Below are 27,315 nucleotides of genomic sequence, written 5' to 3'. Positions count from 1 at the left end.
CCTTTTGAGGAAGGGTACATGAAAATAAGTCGAATGCTGCACATTGCTTTATTTCCTCATTTGATGGATAAATTCTATTAAGATTTTAATAATGTATGTTTTTATATTAAGATATTTCACATGAAATATGAAAAAGTAATCAAATTTTCTTTTTTTCCAAAAGGAAGAGGGAAAAATTCTTATTAAAACAGTATGCAGCGGTTGTGGAATTTTCTCGTGATACGATTAGTTTTCAAAACAATTGATGGCATGAGTACCTATTTTTTCTTAAGAAGATTATGTTTTAGATAAAGTTCATACGATGTGAAAATATGGCAGATGGACTTGTCAACCATGTGTTTTGTGTTTTCCAAAGGGAGAAAATTTGAATACTCTTTAAAATAAAAAGAAAAAGATTTGGAAGATGTAATAAATTCATTACCTTCTGTTGACTTTTGTTTATGCTTTCTAATCCTTTTCTTGGTTTTGAAACGCCATTAGAATGAGAGTTCAGTTGTTCCAAGAAGTCAACGAATTGAGTCTTTACATGTAAATACAGCTCCTATAAACCTTGTCGTATTTGAAGTCTAAGACTCAATATAATATAGAATAAATAATTTAGTAAAATAATTGTTATATCTAGTTATTGATGAATACTTTACATCTGGAAATACCCATTTAAGTTCATTATCCTTTTGGTCATTCATACAAAATTTTTGTTTCAATACTTTCGATTTTCCAAAATTATTTTAATTCATGATTAAAATGCACATAATTTCAGCGTACCCTGCGGGGCAAATTTCGACAGATGTTGCATTTTAACTTGACAATTTTATAAAGAAATACATGTAGTAGTCATATATCCCCCCACTGAGAGTTATCTCTCTTATCAGAGGGTCAGTATACCTTAAATCAGCTTCTTTTGCAGACTAATGATAGATTTCCTGGAGAACAAACACACACAGGATTGGCCACTGTGGAATGGTTGGGGATTAGCCATCTTGTTCTTTATAAGTGGAGCAGTAGAGTCGTTGTTCTTCACGCAGAGCGCATTTTGTATGATGACACTAGGACTGAAAGTGAAAGTAGCACTAGTAGGAATGATATATAAAAAGGTATATGACAAAATAAAAAATAAATTTAAAAGTTCTTAAAAAGTGAAATTCTGAAGGTTGGGATTCAGTTTTTGACAATACATATCATGAAGTGATAGGTATATATATATATATATATATATATATATATATATATATATATCTATATATATATATATATATATATATACATATATATATATATATATATATATATATATATATATATATATATATATATATATATATATATATATATGAATGTTTCACACAAAAGCACACCATGATCACCAGTGTCTCTTTCAAAATTGACATTAATTTTTTTTTTTTTAAAAATGGTTGCTTGCTTAATTTAAGTGCACAAGTACCAACGGTTATCATTTTTATTTTTAAATTTTTCAATTGAATGTATTTGTTTATCTAATTAGGATTCAGTCTGAATTTGCTTTGAAAATATTTTCAGTCTTTAACTATGAGTAACGCTGCCAAAAGTCAGTACACAATTGGTGACATTGTTAACCTGATGTCAGTGGACTGTCAGCGTATACAAGACGCCTTTATGTTCCAGTACGAGATCATCTCCTTCTTCTTCACACTGGCCCTAGGTTTATACCTTATTTGGAATCAAATGGGCGCAGCCACTCTGGGGAGTTTTGCAGTGATCATAATCATCTCGGCGCTTAACATATTCTTTGGAAAACTTCAACAGAAATATCAAGGAATCATTTTGGCGCTTAAGTCTAGTCGGATTAAATTGTTAAACGAGGTCTTAAGCGGAATAAAAGTAAGTGCGATGATTAAGCTTGAACATGTAGAAATGTTTCATACTTTTAATGCATTTTGCAATTTTATAGAAAAGGACTTTTATATTTCGATTGATGTGCAACCTAAAAAAAAACAGAACTAGCAATTAATGATATTTCATGCCTTGTGACCAGGACTTTACACTGAAAGCAATACCTTAGTGATGTGGTCCTATACGTTGGAAATGACCAAAGTTCTTATATAAAAGATTTTTTAAGCGGGCAAAATGCATACAATTTTTTAAATATCTGTAACAGGTCATACATTCTAAATGAAATAATGTGGAATAAACGAACAGACAAAAGTATAGACAGAAAGAGAAATAGCAGAGAGATAATCTTTCTGTGTAGCTTGAAAAGCGAGGAACAAATTTATGATTTACAAACATTAAGTTCAGGTAAAAATGAAAAATACTTTTGATGAATTTCTGTCACATATGTAATGAAAAGGGAAAATTAGACTTACCTGATATTATTCTTTTATATCCTGATCACGGCACCAATTTTACTTTATAAATGCATATGACTGAATCTTGCTGATATATGAAAGTAAAATCTCTGTCTAGGTTTTAAAGATGTACACGTGGGAGCCATCGTTTACAAAGAAACTATTGAACATTAGGTCCCGTGAGATGGTGTTCCTGAAGAAGGTCTGTGTCGTCACAGCTTTCTCTACTCTCTTCTCTGTGCACAGTCCATTCATGGTATGTAATCAAAAAAAAGAAAGTGTTTTATATGTATCTTTTTAAACACCATGACAATTTTAGCCAATACGAAAACTAAAAACGAATTATAATTAAGCTTATATTAGAAGGACAGGATTTGTAGTTCTTTTAGCATTAGTATTTTTTGAAAATATGCCCACTCAAGAAATTATATATTAAATTAAACTTGTACCATGTTCCCAAGCGGAGTTGAAATGAAGTGAAATAATTGATATGAAATTTATCCTTCCCGGAGTTTGTAAGCATGAGCATAGAAAGGCGAACTGTTTTTTTTTTTTTTTTTTTAAAAACTGGTATATTTGAACCTATATTTGAAACTGTCATTCTGTGCTTAAGATATCTTTCATTTGAATAAAGAAAAATTATTTTAACGTAAAGTAATAAACGTAATGAAATACATTATACAGTTAATAATGATTATGAAAATTAAGTACTTAACTATTTTATAACTTGATGTTTTAGATGAGAAAGCTTTTGCAAAAGTAATGTTGTTTACTTGAAAAAGCGTTGGCTTACATTATGTATACCAATGACTGTTATCTTTTTCAGATGAGCTATTTTGTGTTGCTGATCTTTACTTTGATGACGTCAGGAAATTACCTGAATGCCAGTAAGGTGTTTGTATCTCTCTCCATCATCAACACACTACGCTTCACCATAACAATGGTTCCATTTGTTATCACGGGAATCATACAGGTACGGTACGAGCTATAGGATTACATGTAATTTCTAAGGATTAGGTTAACAGTAACGGTATGAGCTATGAAATTAATTTTTAGGCATCTAGTTAACATTAACGGTATTTTGTTGTAACATGTGATCATAACTGTTATAGATTTCAAATCATAATTCTGTCATTCGATGAAAATTATGAAAAATTACTTCTGGTTTTGGGGGTACTATTTCAAAAGAAAAATCCATTTATGAATTTATTTTATTTTAAACACAAATGATAACGTAATACTCACACTACTCTGAAATCTTATGCTGCTCCTAACCAGATGAAGTAAGAGACCATTACAGCAAAGTAAAAAGCTTTGAATAATGACTTTGCAGAGACACTTATTATGAAATCATCATGGGTATTTTGATAGTTCTAGCATAAATTTACTTGTACACCATTATACGTATTTAGGAAATATTCCGTGGCGAAGTTTTCATTTTTTGTTTTTTGTTTTTGTTTTGGTTTGGTTTGCTTTTGTTTTTTTGTGTGTGTGTGTGTGTGTGTGCTGTTATTAAGGTCTTTCGTTTCCAACGGAAGACCTTATTGTTTTCGTTCTGTTTCTTTTTCTCTATTATTATTATTTTTAAGGTCTTCCGTCTTCAGCGGAAGACCTTCTTGTTATTCTTAGGTTTCTTTTCCACAGTTTTTATTATTCTTTTTCTTACCGATTTTGTGCACGCGAGTTCTCGGAAACGGCTTGCTCGATTTTCATGTAACTTTCAGGTCTGATAGAACATCAAAAAATCTAGATATATCTTTTTTCGTTTTGATGACGTCACTTCCAGTTCGGAGATTTCCGTATTTTCGTGAATTTTAGAGTGTTAGTTTGTCCGCGAGTTTTCTAAAAAATGGCTTAAGATAGAAACTTGAGATTCTCAGCGACGATAGGGCAATATATGTAGATGTGACAAACGCATTTCATTTTCACCGGGAGTACTGCACGCCGACGCTCGCTATGGTCCGAAAAATAGCTTATCCAGAATTTCCAAATTTCTAACACTTTTTCAACAATATCTATTTACCTGTAAAGATTTTGTTAAAACATATAGAACAAAAGTAGTGCAGAATTACAAGATCTTTCCAACGATATCATTGAAAAGGGGCTGGTATCTAAAATAAGGGGTCTAGAGGGGCCGAAAGTTTTCTCTTAATATCTCAAAAAGTATTAAGAATTCGTAATACATCAAAGAAGCAAAGTTGTTCAAAATGACAAGTAGGCTAGTGAGACCGTCAAAAGACGTCCAATGACGTCACTTCCGGCCAAACAGGAAGTAATCAAAAATTGTTTATTTTCACAGATATTGGCATGAATTTGAATTATACATGTCACAGAGGACGTCTGACTGTATTTCCGATCAAGGAACGTCACTTTCGTCCACTTCCGGTTGAACCGGAAGTAGCCAGAAATGACTTATTTTTGCAGATATTACATAAAATCAAATGATTTACCTCACCCAACACTTCCGACCTAATTTTTTTGGTCGATTGGCGTCACTTCAGGTCAAACCGGAAGTAGTCTTAAATTGCTTTATTTTGCGAAAATCAGCCTAGATTTCAATCTGAATGATATACTAAATACTGATCAACATCATTTTTGGTTTAAAGGCCTTCTTTTTAACGCATGGTTTATCTTCCTTTACCCATCTTACAAGCAGGGATACTGAGAATCGGACGGAAGACCTACTCGTTGCTTTGCAACGAGCTTTGCTCTAGTTCTTATTATTATTCTTACCGATTTTGTGCACGGGAGTTCTCGTAAACGACTTGGCCGATTTTCATGAAACTTTTAGATCTGATAGGTATTGATCTGAACCTTATTGGAAATTTTTTATTGATGACGTCACTTCCTATCTTGAGATATTAAGGATTTTCTGATTTTCAGAGGGTCGACTTGTCCTGGAAACTCCACCTACTTAAGATATTGAGTTAAGATTTTCAGTGAAGATAGAGGAAAGATTATAGATGTGCCATTTGGCATCTGTATTTTTCCAACTTAAAAGGCGTCGAAGCTCGCCTGGGCTCGAAAAATAGGCTCACAAGGATCTCGCAAAATTTGTCACTTTTTCCTTTATATCTTTTTACCTGCAAATATTTTGATAAAACATGTATAAGAAAAGACATGCAAAATAATAAGACCTTTCATTTGATATCAAGGAAAAGGGGCTGACCCCTCAAATTAGGGGCTCAGAGGGGCCAAAAGTCTTTCAAGTATAACTCTTGAACGATCAATATTTTGTTATAAGTTACAGAAACAAAAATGTTTTTCTTAACGGTTTTGAAATATGTTTTATAAAATTTTGATCCTCTATTGCATAATAAGGGGCCAAAAGGGGCCAGAATACCAAATCTTTGACGCTTTATATCTCAAAAATGGGGAATATTTTGATAAGCAATGCTGAACAAAAGATGTTCAGAATAATGTTCTAAACAATATACACCCTTTAAATTTTTGTCAAACGGCCCCATTAAGGACTTGGAGGGGTGGCCCCTAAATATTTCCATTCAGCATATCTCTACAACGAAAAGAAATCTCTGAATAGGTATTGAACAAAAAGTCTTCAAAATTACAAGACCTTTCATTTGATAACAAGAAAAAGGGGCTGACCCCTCAAATTAGGGGCTGAGAGGGGCCAAAAGTCTTTAATCTATAACTCTTTAACGATCAATGATTTGTAATACATTACTGAAGCAAAAATGTTTATCTTAACGCTTTACAACAATATATGAAAAGATTCTGATTGTATGTTATGTAATAAGGGGCCAAAGGGGGCCAGAATGCTAAATCTTTGACGCTCTATATCTCAAAAAGGGGGAATATTTTGATAAGCAATAGTGAACAAAAGATGGTCAGAATAATGTTCTAAACAATATGCGCTCTTTCAATTTTTGTCAAACGGCCCCATTAAGGACCTGAAGGGGTGGCCCCTAAATATTTCCATTCAGCATATCTCTACAACGAAAAGAAATCTCTGAATAGGTATTGAACAAAAAGTCTTCAAAATTACAAGATCTTTCATTTGATATCAAGAAAAAGGGGCTGACCCCTCAAATTAGGGGCTGAGAGGGACCAAAAGTCTTTAATCTATAACTCTTTAACGATCAATGATTTGTAATACATTACTGAAGCAAAAATGTTTATCTTAACGCTTTACAACAATATATGAAAAGATTCTGATTGTATGTTATGTAATAAGGGGCCAAAGGGGGCCAGAATGCTAAATCTTTGACACTCTATATCTCAAAAAGGGGGAATATTTTGATAAGCAATAGTGAACAAAAGATGGTCAGAATAATGTTCTAAACAATATGCGCTCTTTCAATTTTTGTCAAACGGCCCCATTAAGGACCTGAAGGGGTGGCCCCTAAATATTTCCATTCAGCATATCTCTACAACGAAAAGAAATCTCTGAATAGGTATTGAACAAAAAGTCTTCAAAATTACAAGACCTTTCATTTGATATCAAGAAAAAGGGGCTGACCCCTCAAATTAGGGGCTGAGAGGGGCCAAAAGTCTTTAATCTATAACTCTTTAACGATCAATGATTTGTAATACATTACTGAAGCAAAAATGTTTATCTTAACGCTTTACAACAATATGTGATAAGATTCTGATTGTATGTTATGTAATAAGGGGCCAAAAGGGGCCAGAATGCTAAATCTTTGACACTCTATATCTCAAAAAGGGGGAATATTTTGATAAGCAATAGTGAACAAAAGATGGTCAGAATAATGTTCTAAACAATATGCGCTCTTTCAATTTTTGTCAAACGGCCCCATTAAGGACCTGAAGGGGTGGCCCCTAAATATTTCCATTCAGCATATCTCCACAACGAAAAGAAATCTCTGAATAGGTATTGAACAGAAAGTCTTCAAAATTACAAGACCTTTCATTTGATATCAAGAAAAAGGGGCTGACCCCTCAAATTAGGGAGTCAGAGGGGCTAAAAGTCTTTCATCTATAACTTGTTCACTATCAATACTTTATTATCAATTACTGAAGCAAGAATGCTCCTCTTAACGATTTGCCACTATATATTATTAAATTAAGATCATATATTACGTAATAAGGGGCCAAAAGGGGCCAGAATGCTAAATCTTTGACGCTATATATCTCAACAAGGGGATATATTTTGATAAACAATATTGAACAAAAGATGTTCAGAATATTGTTCTGAACAATATATATCCTTTTAATATTTGCAAAACGGACCCATTAAGAACTTGAAGGGTTGGCCCCTAAATATTTCTATTCTACATATCTCGAAAATGAGAAGGAACTTCTGAATAGTTGCTGAGCAAAAAATGTTTAAAATCACAAGCCTTTTTATTTAATATCAAATAAAAGGGGCTAACCCTTCAAATTAGGGGCTCAGAGGGGCCAAAAGACTAATATGTAACTCTTCAATATGCAACAATAGGTTGTAAAACTTTGATTCTCTATTGCGTAATTAGGAGCCATGGGTGGTCAGAATGTTAAATCTTTTACGCTTCATATCTCGAAAAGGGGAAACATTTTGAAAAGCATTATTGAACGAAAGATGTTCAAGATTATATTATATAAATCAAAAGAATGAAATCTAAGTAGGGAAATCTTTATATCATTATCTTTTAACGAAAACTTAATTAAAATCACATCTCATCTCATCGAAAAATCGGACGGAAGACCTACTCGTTGCTCGCAACGAGATCTCATCTAGTTATTATTATTATTTTTTTTCTTACCGATTTTGTGCAGGCGATTTCTCGAGAACGCCTCAACAGATTTTCATGAAATTTCAGCAATGATGGCAAATCATCTGAACTTAGGGCGTTTTTTTTATTTTGCCGTCGTCACTTCCGGTCGCGAGATACGGCCAATTTTCTTTTTTTAAAAGTTGCATTTTGTCCGAAAGTGTTCTCAAAAACGCTTTGTGATTGAGTCTTGAAACTTTCAGGGATGATAGATTGTGACTAGTAGATTTGAATTTCTTGATTAGTGTATGTTGCCGTGACGTCCATTGTCCACCGGAAGTAGTTTTAAAAAATGCAAATTTTTATTTTTTTTTCTTTTTTAAATGTTCACAATAGAGATAATAGAGGCAAATAGACTGCTTCAAGTCATACTATTTCCACCGGAAGTTATTTCTTCCAAACCGGAAGTAGACGAGAAAATGCTCATTTTTTCTTCGAAACTTTAAGGGATGACTCCTCCACACTCAGTTAGGAGTTAAAAGTCATTTTGAGTACTTCCGGTCATACCGGAAGTGAATATAAAAGACCGGAAGTTGTTTGAAATTGATAGATTTTACTCTTTCATGTGTTGCTAAGCATATTTTGAAGAATTAATATGAATATTTTTTTTCATTTGAAGTTGTTCTACTTTCTTGTAATCAAAATTTCCCAAATCTAACGGAAGACCTACTCGTTGCTCGCAACGAGATCTCATCTAGTTGTTATTTTTTTTTTTTTTTTTTTTTTTTGTTTGTTTGTTTGTTTTGCATTGTAAGTTGTGTTAAATGTACTGTACAGATGCTGGTGTCTATTAAAAGAATTGAAAAATTCCTCTGCAAGGAGGACCTCAACCTAAAGAATGTGTCAACCTCTTTAAACACAGGTATTTACTAGCAATCGTAGAAAAATGATAAGTTATAATACATTTCTGAGGTAAAATTCGTAAAGATAAATAAAGATTTCAAACAATGCTCTTATTATTTTTCTTCTATGTATGGAATTCCTTTTGTGAAAGAAAAAAAATAAAATTCTACATCTTATTAATGCTGAATCTGAGTGGAAATGGGGTGTTATGTAAATGATAACATTAATCCTTTGTAGGATATGCTATAGCTATAGACAATGGATATTTTACCTGGGACCGAAAAAACCCAAGGACTACCTTAAACAGGTACGACATATATCATTGTATTTGTTACTGAAGAAAGAATGAATTTTATTTTTAAAAGGGGATTGGGGGAATTGTATTCTATGCCTGTACATGTATTTAATTCTTTTTTTATGTTCAAACAGAATTAACCTCAAGATCGGAGAGGGAAAACTTGTGGCCGTTGTAGGACAGGTTGGAGCAGGGAAATCTTCACTTGTAGCCGCCATGCTGGGAGAGATGGAGAAGGTTAAAGGTCACGTTAATGTACAGGTTTGTTCTAATAATATTACTTGTTTGGTTAATTAATTTGATTGATTATTATTTGATAAGAAAGAGAAACATATCAAGTTTCATTTAATTACTTTAGTATGTCTAAAACATATGTATTGCAAGTTATATGTGCTATCAACATGTTTCGTTAAATATTTGTAAAATATAGAATTAAGGTGAAATACACAATTACAATGTAATACTTATCTGCTTTTTAGCTCACCTGAGCTAAAGGCTCAAGTGAGCTTTTCTGATCAAAATTTGTCCGTTGTCTGTCGTCGTTGTTGTTGTTGTTGTTGTAAACTTTTCACATTTTCATCTTCTTCTCAAGAACCACTGACCCAATTTCAACCAAACTTGCCACAAAGTATCCTTGGGTGAAGGGGATTCAAGTTTGTACAAATGAAGGGCCACGCCCTCTTTCAAGGGGAGATAATTAAGAATTAGTGAAAAAATAAATGCATCATTTAAAAATCTTCTTCTCAAGAACCATAGGGCCAGGAAAGATGAAACTCATGTGGAAGCATCTTCAGGTAGTGTACATTCAATTTTGTTCAAATCATGACCCCCGGGGGTAGGGCGGGGCCACAATGGAGGATCAAAGTTTTACATAGAAATATATAGGAAAAACCTTTGAAAATCTTCTTCTCAAGAACAGCAAAGCAATGATGAGTCATATTTATATGGAAGCATCCTCGGGTAGCGTAGATTCAAGTTTGTTCAAACCATGACCCCCGGGGGTAGGGTGGGGCCACAATGGAGGATCAAAGTTTTACATAGAAATATATAGGAAAAATCTTTAAAAATCTCCTTCTCAAGAACAACAAAGTCATGATGAGTCATATTTATATGGAAGCATCCTCAGGCAGTGTAGATTCAAATTTGTTCAAACCATGACCCCCGGGGGTAGGGCGTGGCCACAATGGAGGATCAAAGTTTTACATAGAAATATATAGGAAAAATCTTTAAAAATCTTCTTTTCAAGCACAGCAAAGCCATGATGAGTCATATTTATATGGAATCATCCTCAGGTAGTGTAGATTCAAGTTTGTTCAAACCATGACCCCCGGGGGTAGGACGGGGCCACAATGGAGAATCAAAGTTTTACATAGAAATATATAGGAAAAATCTTCTTCTCAGGAACAGCAAAGCCCAGATTGTTCATATTTATATGGAAGCATCCTCAGGTAGGGTAGATTCAAATTTATTCAGATCATGACCCCCGGGTGTAGGATGGGGCCACAATGGAGGATCAAAGTTTTACATAGAAATGTATAGGAAAAATTTTAAAAATCTTCTTCTCAGGAACAGCAAAGCCCTGATTGATCATATTTATGTGGAAGCATCCTCAGGTAGTGTAGATTCTATTTTGTTCAAATCATGACCCCCGTGGGTAGGATGGGGCCACAATGGAAGATCAAAGTCTTAAATAGAAATATATAGGAAAATATCTTCTTCTGAAGAACTGCAAACTATGATTAGTCATTTTGATATGGAAGCATCCTCAGGTAGTGTAGATAAAATTTTGTTCAAATGATGACCCCCAGGGGTTGGGTGGGGCCCATTGGGGGATCGAAAGTTTTACATAAGAACATATAGGAAAAATATTTCTTCTCAAGAACAGGAAAGCTATGTTTAGTCATATTGATATGGAAGCATCCTCAGGTAGTGTAGATTCAAGTTCAAATGATTACCCCTGGGATAGGGAGGAACCGCGATGGGGGATCAAATTTTTACAAAGGAATATATGGGAATTTTTTTTAAAAAATCTTCTCAAGTACAACAAAGCCATTTGTTGTATTGACATGGAAGCATCATCAGGTAGTTTAAAATTCAAGCCACCCCCCCCCCCCCCACCACCGGTAATCTTTTCAATACTGAACTGATTTGTGCTTTTGCCTAGCCAATGTGCTCAGGTGAGCGATGTGGCCCATGGGCCTCTTGTTTGTAATGAAATAAAGTGATAATCAATACTATTAACATTCATGCAGGATAGTAAAATGAATTGAGTTTGGAGAAGTTTGCTTCAGATTAAGATATTTCGAGTGGAGTTTTAGGATTTTAAGTTTAATAACGTAAACTTTCCTCTACACTTTAAGGGGTCGGTCGCCTACGTTCCACAAGAAGCATGGATTCAAAATCTAACAGTGAAAGAAAACATTTTGTTTGGCAGTAAATTCTCAGAAAAGAAATACAAACGAATCATTCAAGCATGCGCACTGTTACCGGATCTGGCTATACTCAGTGCTGGAGATAACACGGAGATTGGAGAAAGGGTACAACTAAAGTGCATATAAATGATTGCATATAATTACCAACTGGAAAATTTTCCTTCCTGAAAGATATAAATTACCAAGTTATTACTCGAATGTAAATCATATCATGCCCTTTTCTTCACATGCTAAGGGTATCAACGTCAGTGGTGGCCAAAAGCAAAGGATAAGCTTGGCTCGAGCAGTCTACAGTAACTCCGATATCTATCTTTTGGACGACCCTTTATCTGCTGTGGACAGCCATGTTGGAAAATCTCTCTTCAAAGAAGTCATTGGTCAAGAGGGATTACTGCGTCATAAGGTGTCTTTTTTAAAAAAGATCTTTCACATTTCATTGGATTCTCTGGTACATGCTTGCCTGCTTATACACATCTCTATTGAGTAGATGGTTGGTACTGTAATTTTAAAAAGTCGGTGGAGACAAATCTCAATTGAAATTGGGCTTGTCACCTTACATAAATTGTATGTGAATGTAATTTTTGGTCACAATATTTCTTGATCGAGTATGTTCAAAGAATATATGAAACTGCGATGAGTACATAGCAGTATGTAGCAGTATTTATGAAAAAGATTTAAATAATGCAAAAACATAAAGTTAAATACCAGTTCAGGATAAGAATGTACATGTAGTTTGCACAGAAAGATTGAATCCGAAAATAAACATATAATTCTAATTTATTACAAATTTGAAGCAGTTTATTTTCTGAATTATTTGTGTACACAATATTTATAGCTGAATGTATACAAAATAACACATACTGTGATGGATTAACTTGACGATTTACCTTTGTATAACAGACTCGTATTCTTGTCACGCATGGGGTACACTGGCTACCAAAAGTCGACCTGATTGTAGTGATGGATGAAGGGACCATCTCAGAAATAGGAACATATGAAGAGTTGATGCAAAAGAGAGGGGCTTTCTCAGAGTTCCTTGAAACTTATCTTCTTCATGGGGAAGATGACACAGATTCGGAAAGTAAGTTCGTATCAAAACTGGTAAGATAAGAGAGAGAGGTGGGAAATTTGAATCTCAGAATAACTGGAATCATATTGCAGAGCTAGATGCATTCTATATATAGTTCGAACTGTCCTTGCCAGGATCTACTGGCTGCAGAAAAAGTAAGAGTGTTAAGTCGGTACGAGAACACATCAATGTTGATTTTATTTAAATCAAATGCATGATTCACGGACCACTCAATGAGATTCTAAAGTAAGAGTGTATATATGATTTACACTAAATGTAAACTATTTTATTGCACAAAGATATATTCATTTTAAAAAGGACGGAGGCGTTTAAAGGGTGGGTTCCATTTATGTAAAGGAGGATCATTTTATAATTGACAATAAGGACTCCAGATGGAACTGATATCATTTTCTATTATACCAGTACATAACTTTATTTATGTTATACTTTGCAATTGGTAGTAGGAGCAGAGGGTGGGAAGACTAAATGAAACATTATCAGTACGGGTTAGCATTAAAAGGCATTGACACTTTTAGCGACATTATTTGTTTAAGTAAAAAAAAAAATGAAAAATTTAGAGTGGGTATGATGATACTGTAAAAAAAATAGTTAATTTTCCTCTTTGGCATATATTTTCGGGGATAACCCTTGCTCACGAATCTACAGGCTTTAAGAAATAATACAAAATTAAGATTTTTGTCCTTAAAGAAAATCGGGAAAAAAGTAAATTTCAATAATCCACGTCAGTTATACATTTCAAAAGTAAAAGTTTCCTCAGTTTATTGTATTAAACAAGTAAACCTAATTTTAGTTTTATTAAAACACTAGCGTGTCTCTTTCAGGTGACGATGAGATAGGTATTACTGCTTATCATGTTTGAGTTTCTACACATTAAATAACTCTGAATTTTGAAACATACATTTGTCTTCTCTATGGCATTTTACGAAAAAGTATGATTTTGCTTCTTGGATTGACATATGATATTTTATTCTTGCCATCTATATTACTTTTTTTCTAATGTATAAAAAAACTCAATTTCTTTTCCATATTTTTTTTATTGAATGGACACATTTCCTTATCTGTGCGAATTGCATTGAACTGCTATTTTTATCTTCATAATCTACAAAACATTGACTTTTTTAATCATTAGGTTTTCTCTGGATTTTCACCTTTGCCCCTTTGGTCCCTATTATCTGTCTTATATAACGCAGTGATGTCATAGGTTGTAAACATTGAGTTATGATCATTTCACTCTTACCATCTACATGATCTTGAGGGATTTTTTTTTATTTTTATTTATTTATTTATTTTTTTGTTTTTTACATTTTTCGTGAAGGGAAGGAATACTCACACTACTCTGATATAATAAAAAGTTTTTAGTGCGAAAGTATTATCACACTGCGAAAATGTATTCAGTGAATTAATTACAGTATTTTTACTATTGAATTGTTAAAAAAAAATGAATATTGGCTCTTTTCATTATTTACTAGACTAATGGCATTTTTGATATATCAAAAGGAAATATTATGCAGTAACTTACTTTCATGTTTCTGGAGAGGATTATATGTAATTTCTCATTTAAATTCATCCTGGTATCTAGAAAAAGAAAGTAATGTTGATTTTTAACTCATCCATTTTTCTTTTGACCTACTCGCTCACGTTTGATAAGGTATCGTCTAGAAACCTCAGCCAATGAGTTCATCCATTCTTTTTTTTTAAATAAGAACGTGAGTGTTTTCTTTTAGTTGCAAAGATAAAAGATGAGATGTGGGAACAGTTGGAATGTGTTTCGGACTATGGTTTGTCGGCGGACGATTCTGATCTCTCCAGACGACAAAGCGCCCGGTATCTGTGTATTGGACATTGTATTCTAATTAATCGTTTCTTTGATTGATGTTTTTTTTAAAGATATTGGAATCAACAGTATATAAAAAAGGTCTATATTACTCTGTATTTTTTACTGAGTAGGCAAACTGTAGAACTTTCGTAGCACTAGTTTAAATTTGCTACATGACAAACAGCGTATTAATCTGTGTGTACTTGTGTAATCACAAGAACAAGCTTTGAAAATATAACTGAGAAAGATATGTGGATGTCATGAATATAATAATTTGTTTCAGAAAAGCATCTTTGCGAAGGAATTCTCGATTTTCAATTCCAACGGACATCAAACGAAGACTTTCACAATTAAATGCCATAGCAGAAACAAGTTTCCATTCATTGAGCAAAACCGAATCACAGCGACGCTTTTCGAGATCGAACTCAAAAAGACGTTTATCCAGACAGGACAAAATGAATACGCTTGAGAAACTACAGAGATCATTATCTCAGGGGCGGATCCTACCGTACGACAGTGGCAGAGAGTCCGAACACGGAGAGGGAAAACTGATCCAAGATGAAAAGTCAGAGGAGGGAACAGTATGTATTCAAAAAATTCAAGAAAGGATTTACTTTTCTTAATATGAAAAAAATGAATGACTTAATTATCCTACCTATTCTCCTTTTTAAAAAAGTTCGACAACTCTTATAGATACTTGACAGAAGTTATGTTTCTTCCAGGTAAAATTCTCCGTAATCCTCACCTACATAAAGGCTATGGGTGTGATCGGTACAGTCCTATCTATGCTGTTTGTTATGCTTTTTCAAGGACTTAATGCCTATGGCAATTTCTGGCTGACATTCTGGACAGAGGATGAAATTATAAAGAACCAAACACTAGTTACGACGCAGGAATATTCCGACCGGAAATACTACTACCTCGCAATCTATACAGTCTTAGGGGTTCTCCAGGGTCAGTAGACAAGAATGATCTTTTAATATTTTAGCTTTTCTGATTTTTTTTAATACAGAAAAATAAAATTTAAAAACATTGACAATATTTCAAGTTGCTTACCTTTAAATAATAGTAAAAAAGATGTTTAATCGATTTTTCTATTCCAGGGATTTTCTTGTTTTTGTTTGCCTACCTTGGACTAACCAGATTAATTACCGCATCTGGATCCCTGCATTCTTCCATGTTATTTTGTATTTTACGTTCACCAATGTCATTTTTCGACACGACACCTGTGGGTCGGATCATGAACCGTTTTTCTAGTGATATTGACATCTTAGATGATCGCCTTCCTCGGACTTTCCGGTTGTGGGCTGTGATGCTGTCCACCTTGTTAGCCATTTTGGTTGTGATTTCAGTGAACACACCTAATTTCCTTATAGTTATTATACCCGTTGGCATTCTTTATATTTTAATTTTGGTAAGACTTAAGGTGTCTTTTACATTTACAAAATTATTCCCCTTCGCAAAATCATTAGTGTTTCAACCAGAGTTACCATTTTACTCTATATCATTACCAACTTTAAAAAGCAATGTCTGACATATTTGTCATTACTAGTATGATTTTTGAGTTCCCCTATACTTTGCAATTATAGTACAAAAATTGACTAATTAAAATCCCAGGTTACAAAGGATATGTAGTGCAAGAAGTATCAATTATGTTCACAAAGGGACATAACTTTATAGAATATAAAAGTGGTTTCATAAAGTTTACTAATCCTTCAATAACTTTCAATCTATCTCATGTTCCATTTCAATTTGATGAAAATTAGTCATGTGATTAATCTTTTCTTAATGATAATGAGTTCATGACCCTATTACAAAATTTTCATTTTATATTCAAATGAATATCCAGCCTTCTAAGGACATTTCTTTTTTATGCATAAAGAACTTAAAAAGTTTCTCCTTGTTGTAAACGTTTTGAATAACTTAAAAATTTGTTAATTTTTAAATCTTCTCTGTTGATTGCAGAGGTTCTACCTCCCTACCGCTAGGCAGCTGAAGAGGATCGAGGGAGTGACTCGGTCCCCCGTGTATAACCACTTTAGTGAATCTATCACAGGTGCTAGCTGTATCCGAGCTTACCGAGCCGTCGATAGATTTATTACCGAGTCCCAAGTGCGAGTAGACACAAACTCAACCTTCTATCATGCAGCAAACACAGCCTCATGGTACAAGCACACGTTTCTATAGTACTGTAAACCAACTTTTATTCGCGTGCGAGAAATATTCGCGAGTTTCGTTTCCTACATTAACTTGTAAATACTAATCGCCACGAAACATATATTTTGCTTTGTATTTGTAGAGAATGTTTCCTCAGTCGCGAAAATTAATTGTCGCGGATTGATTTCAAACTGACGATTCGCGAATAAAAGATGACGCTAATAATATGTAGTTGGTTTATAATGCATCCTTTCTTAACAGATAAAGGCTTCAAGATACTTTATCAGGAATCCTAAATCAAGAATTCTCAGACACTGTGGGCATCTTTGAAAAAATTAAAACTAAACAATTATAACAAGTCATAAAATCTGAAGGTTTAGTTTCGAAAAAAAAAAATTTAAATTACAATTAATACAGTGTATAGTGACCTTACAAAATTAACTGTCTAAATTTAAAACTTATGTTTCTTTTTTGAATATTTGCTATGAAACGATATTTAATTGTCAATAAACACTTGACTAATTTAGTTAGATTATTACTTACAAGTAAAAAGGCACATTTATTTTATACAGGTGGATTGCTATTCGTCTAGAATTCTTGGCGAATCTTTTGGTGCTAGCAGCGGCCGTGTTTTCTGTTCTATCTGATACTCTATCAGGGGCAGGGATAGGACTCTCCCTAACATACTCATTACAGGTATATAACTCTGTCCTATCTGATACTCTATCAGGGGCAGGGATAGGACTCTCCCTAACATACTCATTACAGGTATATAACTCTGTCCTATCTGATACTCTTTCAGGGGCAGGGGTAGGACTCTCCCTCACATACTCATTACAGGTATATAACTCTGTCCTATCTGATACTCTATCAGGGGCAGGGATAGGACTCTCCCTCACATACTCATTACAGGTATATAACTCTGTCCTATCTGATACTCTGTCAGGGGCAGGGATAGGACTCTCCCTCACATACTCATTACAGGTATATAACTCTGTCCTATCTGATACTCTATCAGGGGCAGGGATAGGACTCTCCCTCACATACTCATTACAGGCATTCTCCCTTGTTTTAATATAAAATCAAGTATAACTTTAAAACATGGTGTATATGTGTAGATACAAGTTATAATATCCATCAATCTAATTACAAAATATCCCGAATCGGTATACAGGTTGTAATATCCATTTATCTGAATTCTGGTTGTAATGTTAGTGAATTATAATACTAGTCTAAGTTTACGTCGTAATATCTCTAAATCTCTAAATGTAAATACATGTTGTAAAATCTTTGAATCTAAAAATAGGTTGTAATATCCCTGAATATAACAGGTCATAATATTCCTGAATCTGAATACAAGTATACATGTACTGAATTTTTATAACCCTGAATCTGAATATAAGTCGTAATATTCCTGAATCTGAATACAGGTCATAATGTTCGTGAATGTGAATACATGTTGTCGTCACGTCCCTGGATCTGAATACGGGTCGAAATATCCCTAAATCTGATATAGTTCGTAATATCCCTAAATCTGATATAGTTCGTAATATCCCTGGATCTGAATACGGGTCGAAATATCCCTAAATCTGATATAGGTCCTAATATCCCTAAAATGGAATACAGGTCGTATTATTCCTGAGGTTAAAAACAGGTCATAATATCCCTGAATCTTAATACTGGATTGTTATAACCCTGAATCTGAATATTGGTATAAAAATCCCTGAATTTGAATACAGGTTGTAACATCACTAAATCTGAAGAAAGATTGTAAAATTACTGTATCTGAATACAGGATTTAAAATCACTGAATTTGCATACAGGTTGAAATTTTAATATCCTTGACTATAAATACTGGTTGTAATATCCCTGAGACTGAGTACAAGTTGTAATATTGTTTAATCTTAGCACAGGTTGTAATATTCTTGAATCTGATTGAAATATAAATATATGTGACTATGAATACAGATAACTATTTCCCTAAATCTTTAAACAGTGTTTTATATCCTTAATCCAAAAAAAAACGCTGTAATATCCCTTAGCTTGAGTACATATCGTTATATCAAAGAATCTAAGTGCATTTGTAATATCCTTTCATCTAAATACACTTTATAAAATTCCTTATTCTGAATACAGTTTATAATACCACTGAATGTGAATACTACATGTGATATAACAACCTGTGTTCAATCCCAGAATTTGATTCCATATCGTCAAGACCTTGAAGCTGAATACAGATCTAAATACTAATATCCACGACTATGATTGGAGGTTGTTATATCCCTGAATCTGAGCACAGTGTCTAGTACATGTAACCATTGATCTGCATATAAGTTATAATATCACTGAATCTAAATACAGGTTGTTATATCCCTTAATCTGAGGTTTTGATATCGTTTTATCTGAATACAGGTTGTAATATATCTTAATCTGAGGTTGTAATATCCTTTTATCTGAATACAGGTTGTAATATCCCTGAATTTAGTAGTCCAGTCTGTGAGTGAGATGGAGATGAATATCGTGTCAGCAGAACGGGTAGAGGAGTTCACCAGACTACAACCAGAGGTAAATTATATCAAAGTATTTATCACCAGACTACAACCAGAGGTAAATTATATCAAAGTATTAATCACCAGACTCCAACCAGAGGTAAATTATATCAAGGTATTAATCACCAGACTCCAACCAGAGGTAAATTATATCAAAGTATTAATCACCAGACTACAACCAGAGGTAAATTAAATATCAAAGTATTAATCACCAGACTCCAACCAGTGGTAAATTATATCAAGGTATTAATCACCAGACTCCAACCAGAGGTAAATCATATCAAAGTATCTTTCACCAGCAATTAAATATAAAACTATGAGGAACTATGTAAAAATTATTGAAAGTACAAATGATAGATTTCTTTTAATAAAAGCATAGGTGTATTATTATAATCAGGTCAGTTACTTAGTTTTGGTTTGTAGTTGGGTGTCCTATCCAGGTCTGTATTAATCATATCATCTTAAAAAAAGATTAATCCATTCTGAACATATATTTTTATATTCTTAGACATTTGCATTGTTATAATATCTGCAGGCTGAATGGATCGAACCAAAGAACCGTCCTTCTTCCACTTGGCCAGACACTGGGGAGGTGGAATTTAAATCTTATACCACCCGATACCGGGCTGGTTTAGACCTCGTGTTGAGAGGACTAGACTGTGTCATTAAAGGGGGCGAAAAGGTTTGCCAAGATCTTCATATTTCTTCTATAGACGAAGTCTTTTTAGACAAAAAATAAAAAAATAAATAAATAAATAAAGATAATTTCTATGTCAAATTAAATCAGATTTTCAAAAATTTGAAAAACATTTGAAAAGATATTTTCAAAAATGCATCGAGAGAGACCTTGGTTGCCAAGAAGTCGTCATTGTGCGAGATATTAATTAAAAATATGTGAAATAGAGAAAGCATGATTTTAATAGTTTTTAGATTTTTAAGGAATATTTTATGTTATGTGTGTTTTTCGTTTTCTAGATAGGTATTGTAGGAAGAACAGGAGCGGGGAAATCATCCGTGACGCTGGCGATGTTCCGCATCATTGAACCGGCAGGAGGAGATATAAGTATTGATGACGTTCCTATATCTTCTTTGGGCCTTCATGATCTCAGATCTCAAATAACTATACTACCTCAAGTAAGTGATGTTTTTTTAATTTAAAAATTTCATTTAGAATTTTGTTTTATTTAACATTTTATTTAAAATAAATTCAGGATAATTTTGGTGTTTGTTTGGAAATCGTTTAGGTGAAGACAGTCATGACAGACTGTCTGCAAGTTTGAATTCAGAATAATTAAATAAACAATGTTACAATTCAATAATAAATAATAAATGAAAGATAAAAATTAACACAAATGGACTGGATTTAACGAGGCCGAGTCTAATTCGAGTGCGCATATCTTTGCGCCGCTTTTTAGTTTCATGAAGTCATTGGTGCAACATAACACCTATCCTAAGTATTGTAATTTTAATACAAAATTAACATTATATTATATTAGCTGTAATGTTTATGGGTCTTAAAATGTGCTTTTAAGACAATAATTAGGAATAAACGCTGAAATGGCTTTCACGACGTCACTGTTTTCTGGTTCTGTAAGCAATGCATGACGTTGAAGAACGACGCATAACTCGCTTGAGTATTCAAGACGTCCATGGACATTTTATTAAAAACTGTTGACAGAACGTCAAAAGAAACATACCAGCAATCTAAACATGGTTATTTTTTACCAAAATAATTCATCTGCGCCGATACATACAAAATGTATGCCGTAATGTGGCAAATTTATAGGTATTTGGCATTGGAAAAAAAATAAACTTTGTGATAATTCCTAGACAAACCAGATGGTCAACTTTTTTGAAATTTCCAAATTTTGTGCCTTTTTACAATAACTCTCATGTATTTGACTGAAAAGGAAATCCTTAGGGCAGAAATACAAAAAATATGGGAAAATGTGATAATTTGGCGCTTTCCCAACAAATTCCCATAGGGTCCAATAGTAAAATTTGACAACTTTTGAGATGGCCCTCTAAGAGATGGTAAACATTCGATTTTTTTTATCTTAAAATAACAAGTATAATAGTAAAAATTCATTTAAGAAATTTAATCAAAATATCTAGGGTAGAAATAATTAGACTCGACCTCGTTAAATACGGTGTATAGTTAGTATATTTTTTTTCCTTTTCTGTGTTTCTTTATAAATATGTATATATTATTTAAGACCAAAACACAATAAATAATAATAAAGCAACCCCCACCCCACCCAAAAAAACAAACAACACAGAAACCAAAACAAAAATCCATATACATGTAGCTTCTCTTACCTCAGTCTTAAGCAATGAGTATTTAATTATTCTAATCTTTATGTAACACCTTTTACTATTGTCTAAAGAATTGAATATTTTTATGTATTTCTATTTAGCGCCTTTTACTTTATTCTAAGGTACTGCATAATTATTGACATTTCTATATTTTGCCTTTTACTTTGGGCTAAGGTACTGAGTAATTATTGACTTATTTTTAATCCGGCCGTATTTTTTTTTCAGGATCCTGTCATATTTTCTGGATCAATCCGCGCTAACTTGGATCCGCTCCAAAGATTTTCGGATCAGGATCTATGGGTGGCGATAGAGAGAGCTCATATGAAAGACTTTGTCACCAGTTGTATAGGGCAGCTAAATTACGAATGCGGGGAAGGGGGTCAAAACTTCAGGTGAGAATTCAGGTGTAAAGTTCATGTGAAAAGTACAGGTGAGAACCTCACGTGAACTGTTTATGACAATAAAGAATTCCAGTATTTGAGAATGTGAATAGAACGGAACAAAGCATTGTTAAAAAGTCGATTTTAAAGAGTTTAAGTTTTCTAGTTGGAAATGAAATTCATTTTCAAGAATATGACAGGATATTTTGATAATTTCACGAGTTAAAGGCACGAATGAAAAAATCAAAAACGTCTTGTCCTTGAAAGAAATGATTTCCATATCCAAATAGAAAATATTGTTTATTCATATTTTGTCTTCCTTTTGGCCATACTAACTAAAAAGTTCTGCATGGTCACTAGTTTTTCACTGTGAAAATAACAGTTTTATTCAATGGATTATGTTCCGTCTATTACAAAGTTTCTTTTCTACAGGAAAATGTATCTTAAAAATGTTTTTAATTTCATTTTCTTTCGTTTCGTTGGTGAAGAATCCAAGTGTATGACTATTTCACTTCAGTCTATAAAAATGATTCATCATAAGTAACACTGTGTAACGTATGTTCAATATGCCGTGTATACCGTATAAGTGGAAATTTTAGCGAGACGCAAATTCAGCGATTTATTCCAAAAAAAAAAATTTGGTATATTTTTTTAGCGAGAAGTAATTTTAGCGATTTTATAATGTTAAGAGACATGCCAATAACAACCGATAGGGAATGAATTGTTGGCGATATTCAATTTAATCAATGTTGCTTTTAGGTTATGGTACTTTGCAATTTTATCATTTGTAAAAATTGTAAAAACAAATAGGATTCTTTAAGATAAAATTTAATAAGTATCTTAAGAGTTTTTTTTATCTATCCCAAGTTCACAAAATTCCATATATGATATCTCTGAAATAAAATCCATGGATATTTTTTATCTCTTGTGTAGCGTTGGTCAGCGTCAGCTAGTGTGTCTAGCTAGAACTCTACTTCATAAGATTCTATTGATATCTCTGTAATCCTTTCCATGGATATTTTATTTTATCCCTCCCTTGTGTAGCGTTGGTCAGCGACAGCTTGTGTGTCTAGCTAGAACTCTACTTCACAAGACCAAGATCCTGATTCTGGACGAAGCCACGGCAGCTGTAGACGTAGAGACGGACGAACTCATCCAGAACACGATTAAATCAGAGTTCAGTGATTGTACTGTACTATCTATAGCTCATAGACTCAACACTGTCATGGATTATGATAGGTGAGTGACTGTTATACGCGATATCTATAGCTCACAGACAACACTGTTATGGATTATGATAGGTGAGTTTTATTATGTACCTTCTACTCACTTCTCTATGACGACCATGGTTCCTGCCGACAATATTATGTGTTTTGTAGTTTATATTTTCAGCATCTACTTAATATAGAAAAACTCTAGCAGCTTATGCTGCTTATTAGCATTCTAGAGGACAATGATCATTATATCAGATCTGTGATATTTTTGTATGATATTTTAATGTCAGTCTTACGTTGGAATTTTATGTTATATTTAAACAGAATAATGGTGATGGACCAAGGACTGATAGTTGAGTTCGGAGCTCCTCAGACTCTACTGGAAGATAAATCAGGCGTGTTCTACTCCATGGCCAAAGATGCTAACCTCGTTAATTAAGACATCTTATCAAGAATCATCACAGTATCTCATTATTCATTTTGCTCAATAAACAGATTTTTAAATTGTATAAATTTTATTTCAAGAATAATTCTGTGTTCAATCTTTCCAATATTTTCTAGTATTCCCCTACAAATGTAATGGGTATTCCACTTTTGACCAAAAAATGGTTATTTTTTTACATTGTAGATGGACATTTAGTGTGTATATTTTACTACATTGAAATTCAGTATGCATATATACACATTAGACTCAGTGTTAAAATTTTCGTGGATAAGGGGGAGATATTTGTAACTGTAAAGACCCTGTCCAATAAAATTGGAGTATATCATGTATTGTCAAGAATTAGCAATGTTTCTTATAAAATCAATAGCCCTTAGCTATCTCTTCTTAAAACAATATTCTTAGAAAAACAAGACATGCTAGTAATTTTGATCAAATCAGGCCAATGTGTAAATACCTGGTACTGACTGTGTACACTTTTTCTTACACTATAACTTACAAAACAATACTTTTCATCTTTTTAGTAGAAGAGTGTCCATTCTGTAACCATGCAACCAATCTTAGGTTTAGTGCCCTTAATCTTTATACCACAGTATTTATAAGCAGTCTTATTACTATACATAATTAAAATTCAATCTATTTTTAGATGTTATTAAGAATACATATCGTTTTGGCTTTCTCTTTTCCTATGCATTTATGAATTGTATTTACTACTTAAACAGTATTTTTCTCTTTCACCCTTAGTTACTTGAGTCAACATCCCCTAAAATAACTGCTATCATTTACTCCATAAGGGATAGCAGAAAAGAAAGCACCATTGCTACAATGATTGAATAACTGTTCTGCTCCAAGTGCGGGCAAGCTAATAAAGAATATCAAAAATCCAAAACAAAGCAGAAACCATGTTACATTATTGTTTACTAAAATATTCAAAGACATAACAAAATAAATTATCAGATAAATATAGTTTACAAAACTTCAACATGTAGACAATAAACATAGAATTATCACAGACTTCATTCATGGACGGTGCACATTTGGACGAAGTTCATTTAAATATAAAGCATTTAATGCATTCAAGTTCAACACAGCCATGTGGTAAAAGGTTTGATGTCTCCATTCACATACAATTCTTTGACAAAACAAAAGAATCCTTAGTCCTCACTGGTATAGAGACTATTTCTACACCCATTTACACCACAGTCTTGCCAAAATAATCAAGTTATATAACTGATGTAAATCATTATGAACAGCCATTATATTCAGGAAGTAGACTCCACTTCCGGTGTCTGAGGAGGAGGTTTGTAGAATGGATCTTTGGGAAGCATGATCTCGTTTATCTTTCTGACAATGTCATGGTCTGAGGAAATCTTGTTTTTCTGAAAGAAGACAGTATCAAAATATTATCGATCTAATTATTTAAAGAATATGAAATGCTGAAAGAATATTAAGTTGTAAAAGAAATGCTTTCATGTTTAAGCTACCAAAACAATGGTTGAAAATTAAACTAAATATTCTACTTTATTAAACCCTTCTATGAGCCATGAGGATCACTGGGACAAAGCTAAAACCCAGTTTCTGTGGATAATTGTTGCTAACTTCCCCTGCATGGAATACCAGTCCATTGCAGGTTAGTTTTATTTAATAATTACATTGAATTCAAAAATGGATTGTCGTTAACTGTAAGATGTAATATTACTGTAAGATGTAATATTACTTACAAATACACAGATCCTCATCAGCCCTGTCCCTCCAGATTTACTTCCCATTGCCAGTGTCGTCTGATACTGCATAGCCTTCAAAATGGCTGCCATACCATGCTCACCAATCTGGTTACCTGCACACATATCATCATTTTTTTCACGCACACACGCAATTTAGAATTACTGGAGTGCAATTTATAATCATACATTTTGAATTTTGAAGACCTAAATGCTTCACATCATTACATGTAATTAAAATTTTAACAAATTAAGGCAATTTAGTGGATTATTTGACTTACGTGACAGATTAAGGTTTATAAGTGCTCGGTTGCCTGGCACCCAAAGCTGACCATCAATGAAATCAGCCTCGTCTGTTAGAGGATTTATAAAGGAAGAATCTCCCATGTCCTATAACCAGACATCACAGACAAGGTTTCAAATACTGGTATACTTAATCTATCATCACTTGTAACAAACTGCTACTGAATACAGGGTTATTTTTGCCCCATGTTATTTTCGCCTTTTCACTCAAGCAGACAATTTTGCCCCGTTTTAAATTCACCCAGTCACGGTTCTGTTTAAGATATTATACTGTTTTTTTTAAATTTGCCCCGTCTAAAATTTGCACACTTTTGTCTAGGGCAAAAGAGGCAAAAATTTCCCTGTATACAGTATTTATAGTAACAAAATCAAAAAGTTATTTAATGTCAACTCTAAATCCCTGTGGGTTTTAGATCTGAAGTTTATTGACCCACCTCTGGTTCGGCTTGGGACGGTTTTCCTTTGTCTTTCCCCTTTGTTTTTCCTTTGGCTGCATTCTTTGTGTCAGCCACTAAGGACGCTATAAGTAAAATACAGGGACGTCATAGAGAGATGAACTTGTCTCTAATTACTGTTATACGTACCCAAGTTTTAGAAACATTGCTATACATTGTCATCTAAATTTAATCTATTTCTCAGTGAATAAATTGGTGATTTTTACACTGCATCATTATTGAGATGGGCTTATCAAAGAAATATTTTATAAATAATTCTGTTTTTTACACATTGCAGATATTTATATAAAAAAAAAAAAAATCAAGGAACATTTGTGTTGTCTTTGCCTAACACTTTTCTTCGAAATAATTAGCTTAGAAGCATTTCAAACATTGATCAAGATGCTTAATAAGTATTATCTTTCTTTTCCTAATTTTTTTTTCTCGTTTACTACAATAACCATGCATTCTAAAGGTTACCTGTTAATTGTAATCATAACATTTAACAATGCACACAATGACAGAACAATTCACACTCACTTTAGCCACTTGGAAGCAAATCAATTTTTCAATTTAAGCTTAACATGCGGGATTTTGAGTAAAATTCAAGTAAATTCTTATTTCGTCATTTAATTTTTCAAGGATAAAATTTTCAAATATTGTTTAACATCAATTCAGTATCTTCTCAAAAGAAGAGTATTTCATTCCCAATTTTCTCTTTAAAAAATACTAGCTTATTTCTTTTCCAAACTACTGAATTCTTTACTGGCTCCCAATAAGCTTATCAAGCTGTTTAAATTATAAGAAAAGCAAACAGTGTGCATATATAGCATCATGCTTGCTTAAGTGCCTGCATAAACCACGAGTGTTTGGGGTTATTAATCAAGGTAAGAAGGGTAATATGTTAATCACAACTTTTAACATTTTTAATTTAGGTCTTTAAGTACACTTATCTGACACAATGGACAAATATTGTACTGTGTTGGACACACGAATCAGATATATGTTATTAATGAAAGACACCATCTATATCACCTTTAACCATTATAACAGTTTTCAAAAAATCAGGGAGGAAAACGTGTTATAGGGAGAACAGGTAAAAAAAAAATCATCGCCAAAAGAAAAATGAACCAAAAACCAAATACATGAAAATATATTTTGCTTTTTTTCTGTCTCAATAACAAAAAAATTAAGATTATGGAATGTTAAATCATCACCAAAAGGAGCTCTAAAGGAGGGGGTGGGGGTCAAGACATCAGAAATGGAA

General features: G+C 33.2%; 2 protein-coding genes across 25 annotated transcripts in view; one reads left to right on the top strand and one right to left on the bottom strand.

The window, feature by feature from the left end:
• LOC133179832 (multidrug resistance-associated protein 1-like) overlaps window positions 1-23,669 on the top strand; it is a 32,106-nt gene extending 8,437 nt beyond the window's left edge. The window contains exons 9-31 of the mRNA XM_061314535.1: window positions 908-1,094; window positions 1,537-1,857; window positions 2,443-2,580; window positions 3,151-3,297; window positions 8,834-8,918; window positions 9,137-9,206; window positions 9,329-9,455; window positions 11,555-11,731; window positions 11,862-12,029; window positions 12,527-12,707; window positions 13,538-13,552; window positions 14,441-14,540; window positions 14,816-15,113; window positions 15,255-15,486; window positions 15,636-15,946; window positions 16,498-16,697; window positions 17,262-17,385; window positions 19,153-19,254; window positions 19,774-19,920; window positions 20,214-20,372; window positions 21,780-21,946; window positions 22,979-23,173; window positions 23,473-23,669. Coding sequence (XP_061170519.1) covers window positions 908-1,094; window positions 1,537-1,857; window positions 2,443-2,580; window positions 3,151-3,297; window positions 8,834-8,918; window positions 9,137-9,206; window positions 9,329-9,455; window positions 11,555-11,731; window positions 11,862-12,029; window positions 12,527-12,707; window positions 13,538-13,552; window positions 14,441-14,540; window positions 14,816-15,113; window positions 15,255-15,486; window positions 15,636-15,946; window positions 16,498-16,697; window positions 17,262-17,385; window positions 19,153-19,254; window positions 19,774-19,920; window positions 20,214-20,372; window positions 21,780-21,946; window positions 22,979-23,173; window positions 23,473-23,587 — 3,766 coding nt within the window. The 3' untranslated portion in view covers window positions 23,588-23,669. The remainder of the gene's footprint in view (window positions 1-907; window positions 1,095-1,536; window positions 1,858-2,442; window positions 2,581-3,150; window positions 3,298-8,833; window positions 8,919-9,136; window positions 9,207-9,328; window positions 9,456-11,554; window positions 11,732-11,861; window positions 12,030-12,526; window positions 12,708-13,537; window positions 13,553-14,440; window positions 14,541-14,815; window positions 15,114-15,254; window positions 15,487-15,635; window positions 15,947-16,497; window positions 16,698-17,261; window positions 17,386-19,152; window positions 19,255-19,773; window positions 19,921-20,213; window positions 20,373-21,779; window positions 21,947-22,978; window positions 23,174-23,472) is intronic.
• Window positions 23,670-24,490: 821 nt separating this feature from the next.
• Window positions 24,491-27,315, bottom strand: part of LOC133179828 (leucine-rich repeat-containing protein 71-like) — a 46,389-nt gene continuing 43,564 nt past the window's right edge. For all 24 annotated transcript variants that reach the window (XM_061314510.1, XM_061314516.1, XM_061314517.1 and 21 more), the window contains 4 exons: window positions 26,049-26,134; window positions 25,593-25,701; window positions 25,312-25,427; window positions 24,491-24,969 (listed from right to left, as the gene is read on the bottom strand). In XM_061314510.1, coding sequence (XP_061170494.1) covers window positions 24,853-24,969; window positions 25,312-25,427; window positions 25,593-25,701; window positions 26,049-26,134 — 428 coding nt within the window. In that variant the 3' untranslated portion in view covers window positions 24,491-24,852. The remainder of the gene's footprint in view (window positions 24,970-25,311; window positions 25,428-25,592; window positions 25,702-26,048; window positions 26,135-27,315) is intronic.

The sequence above is a fragment of the Saccostrea echinata genome, unplaced genomic scaffold (assembly GCF_033153115.1).
Source record: "Saccostrea echinata isolate AGI-Se365-2 ecotype Australia unplaced genomic scaffold, CSIRO_AGI_Sech_v1 ptg000005l, whole genome shotgun sequence".
Lineage (NCBI taxonomy): Eukaryota > Metazoa > Mollusca > Bivalvia > Ostreida > Ostreidae > Saccostrea > Saccostrea echinata.
Note: the sequence above shows the minus strand (reverse complement) of the source record. Positions and strands in the feature narration are given on the sequence as shown.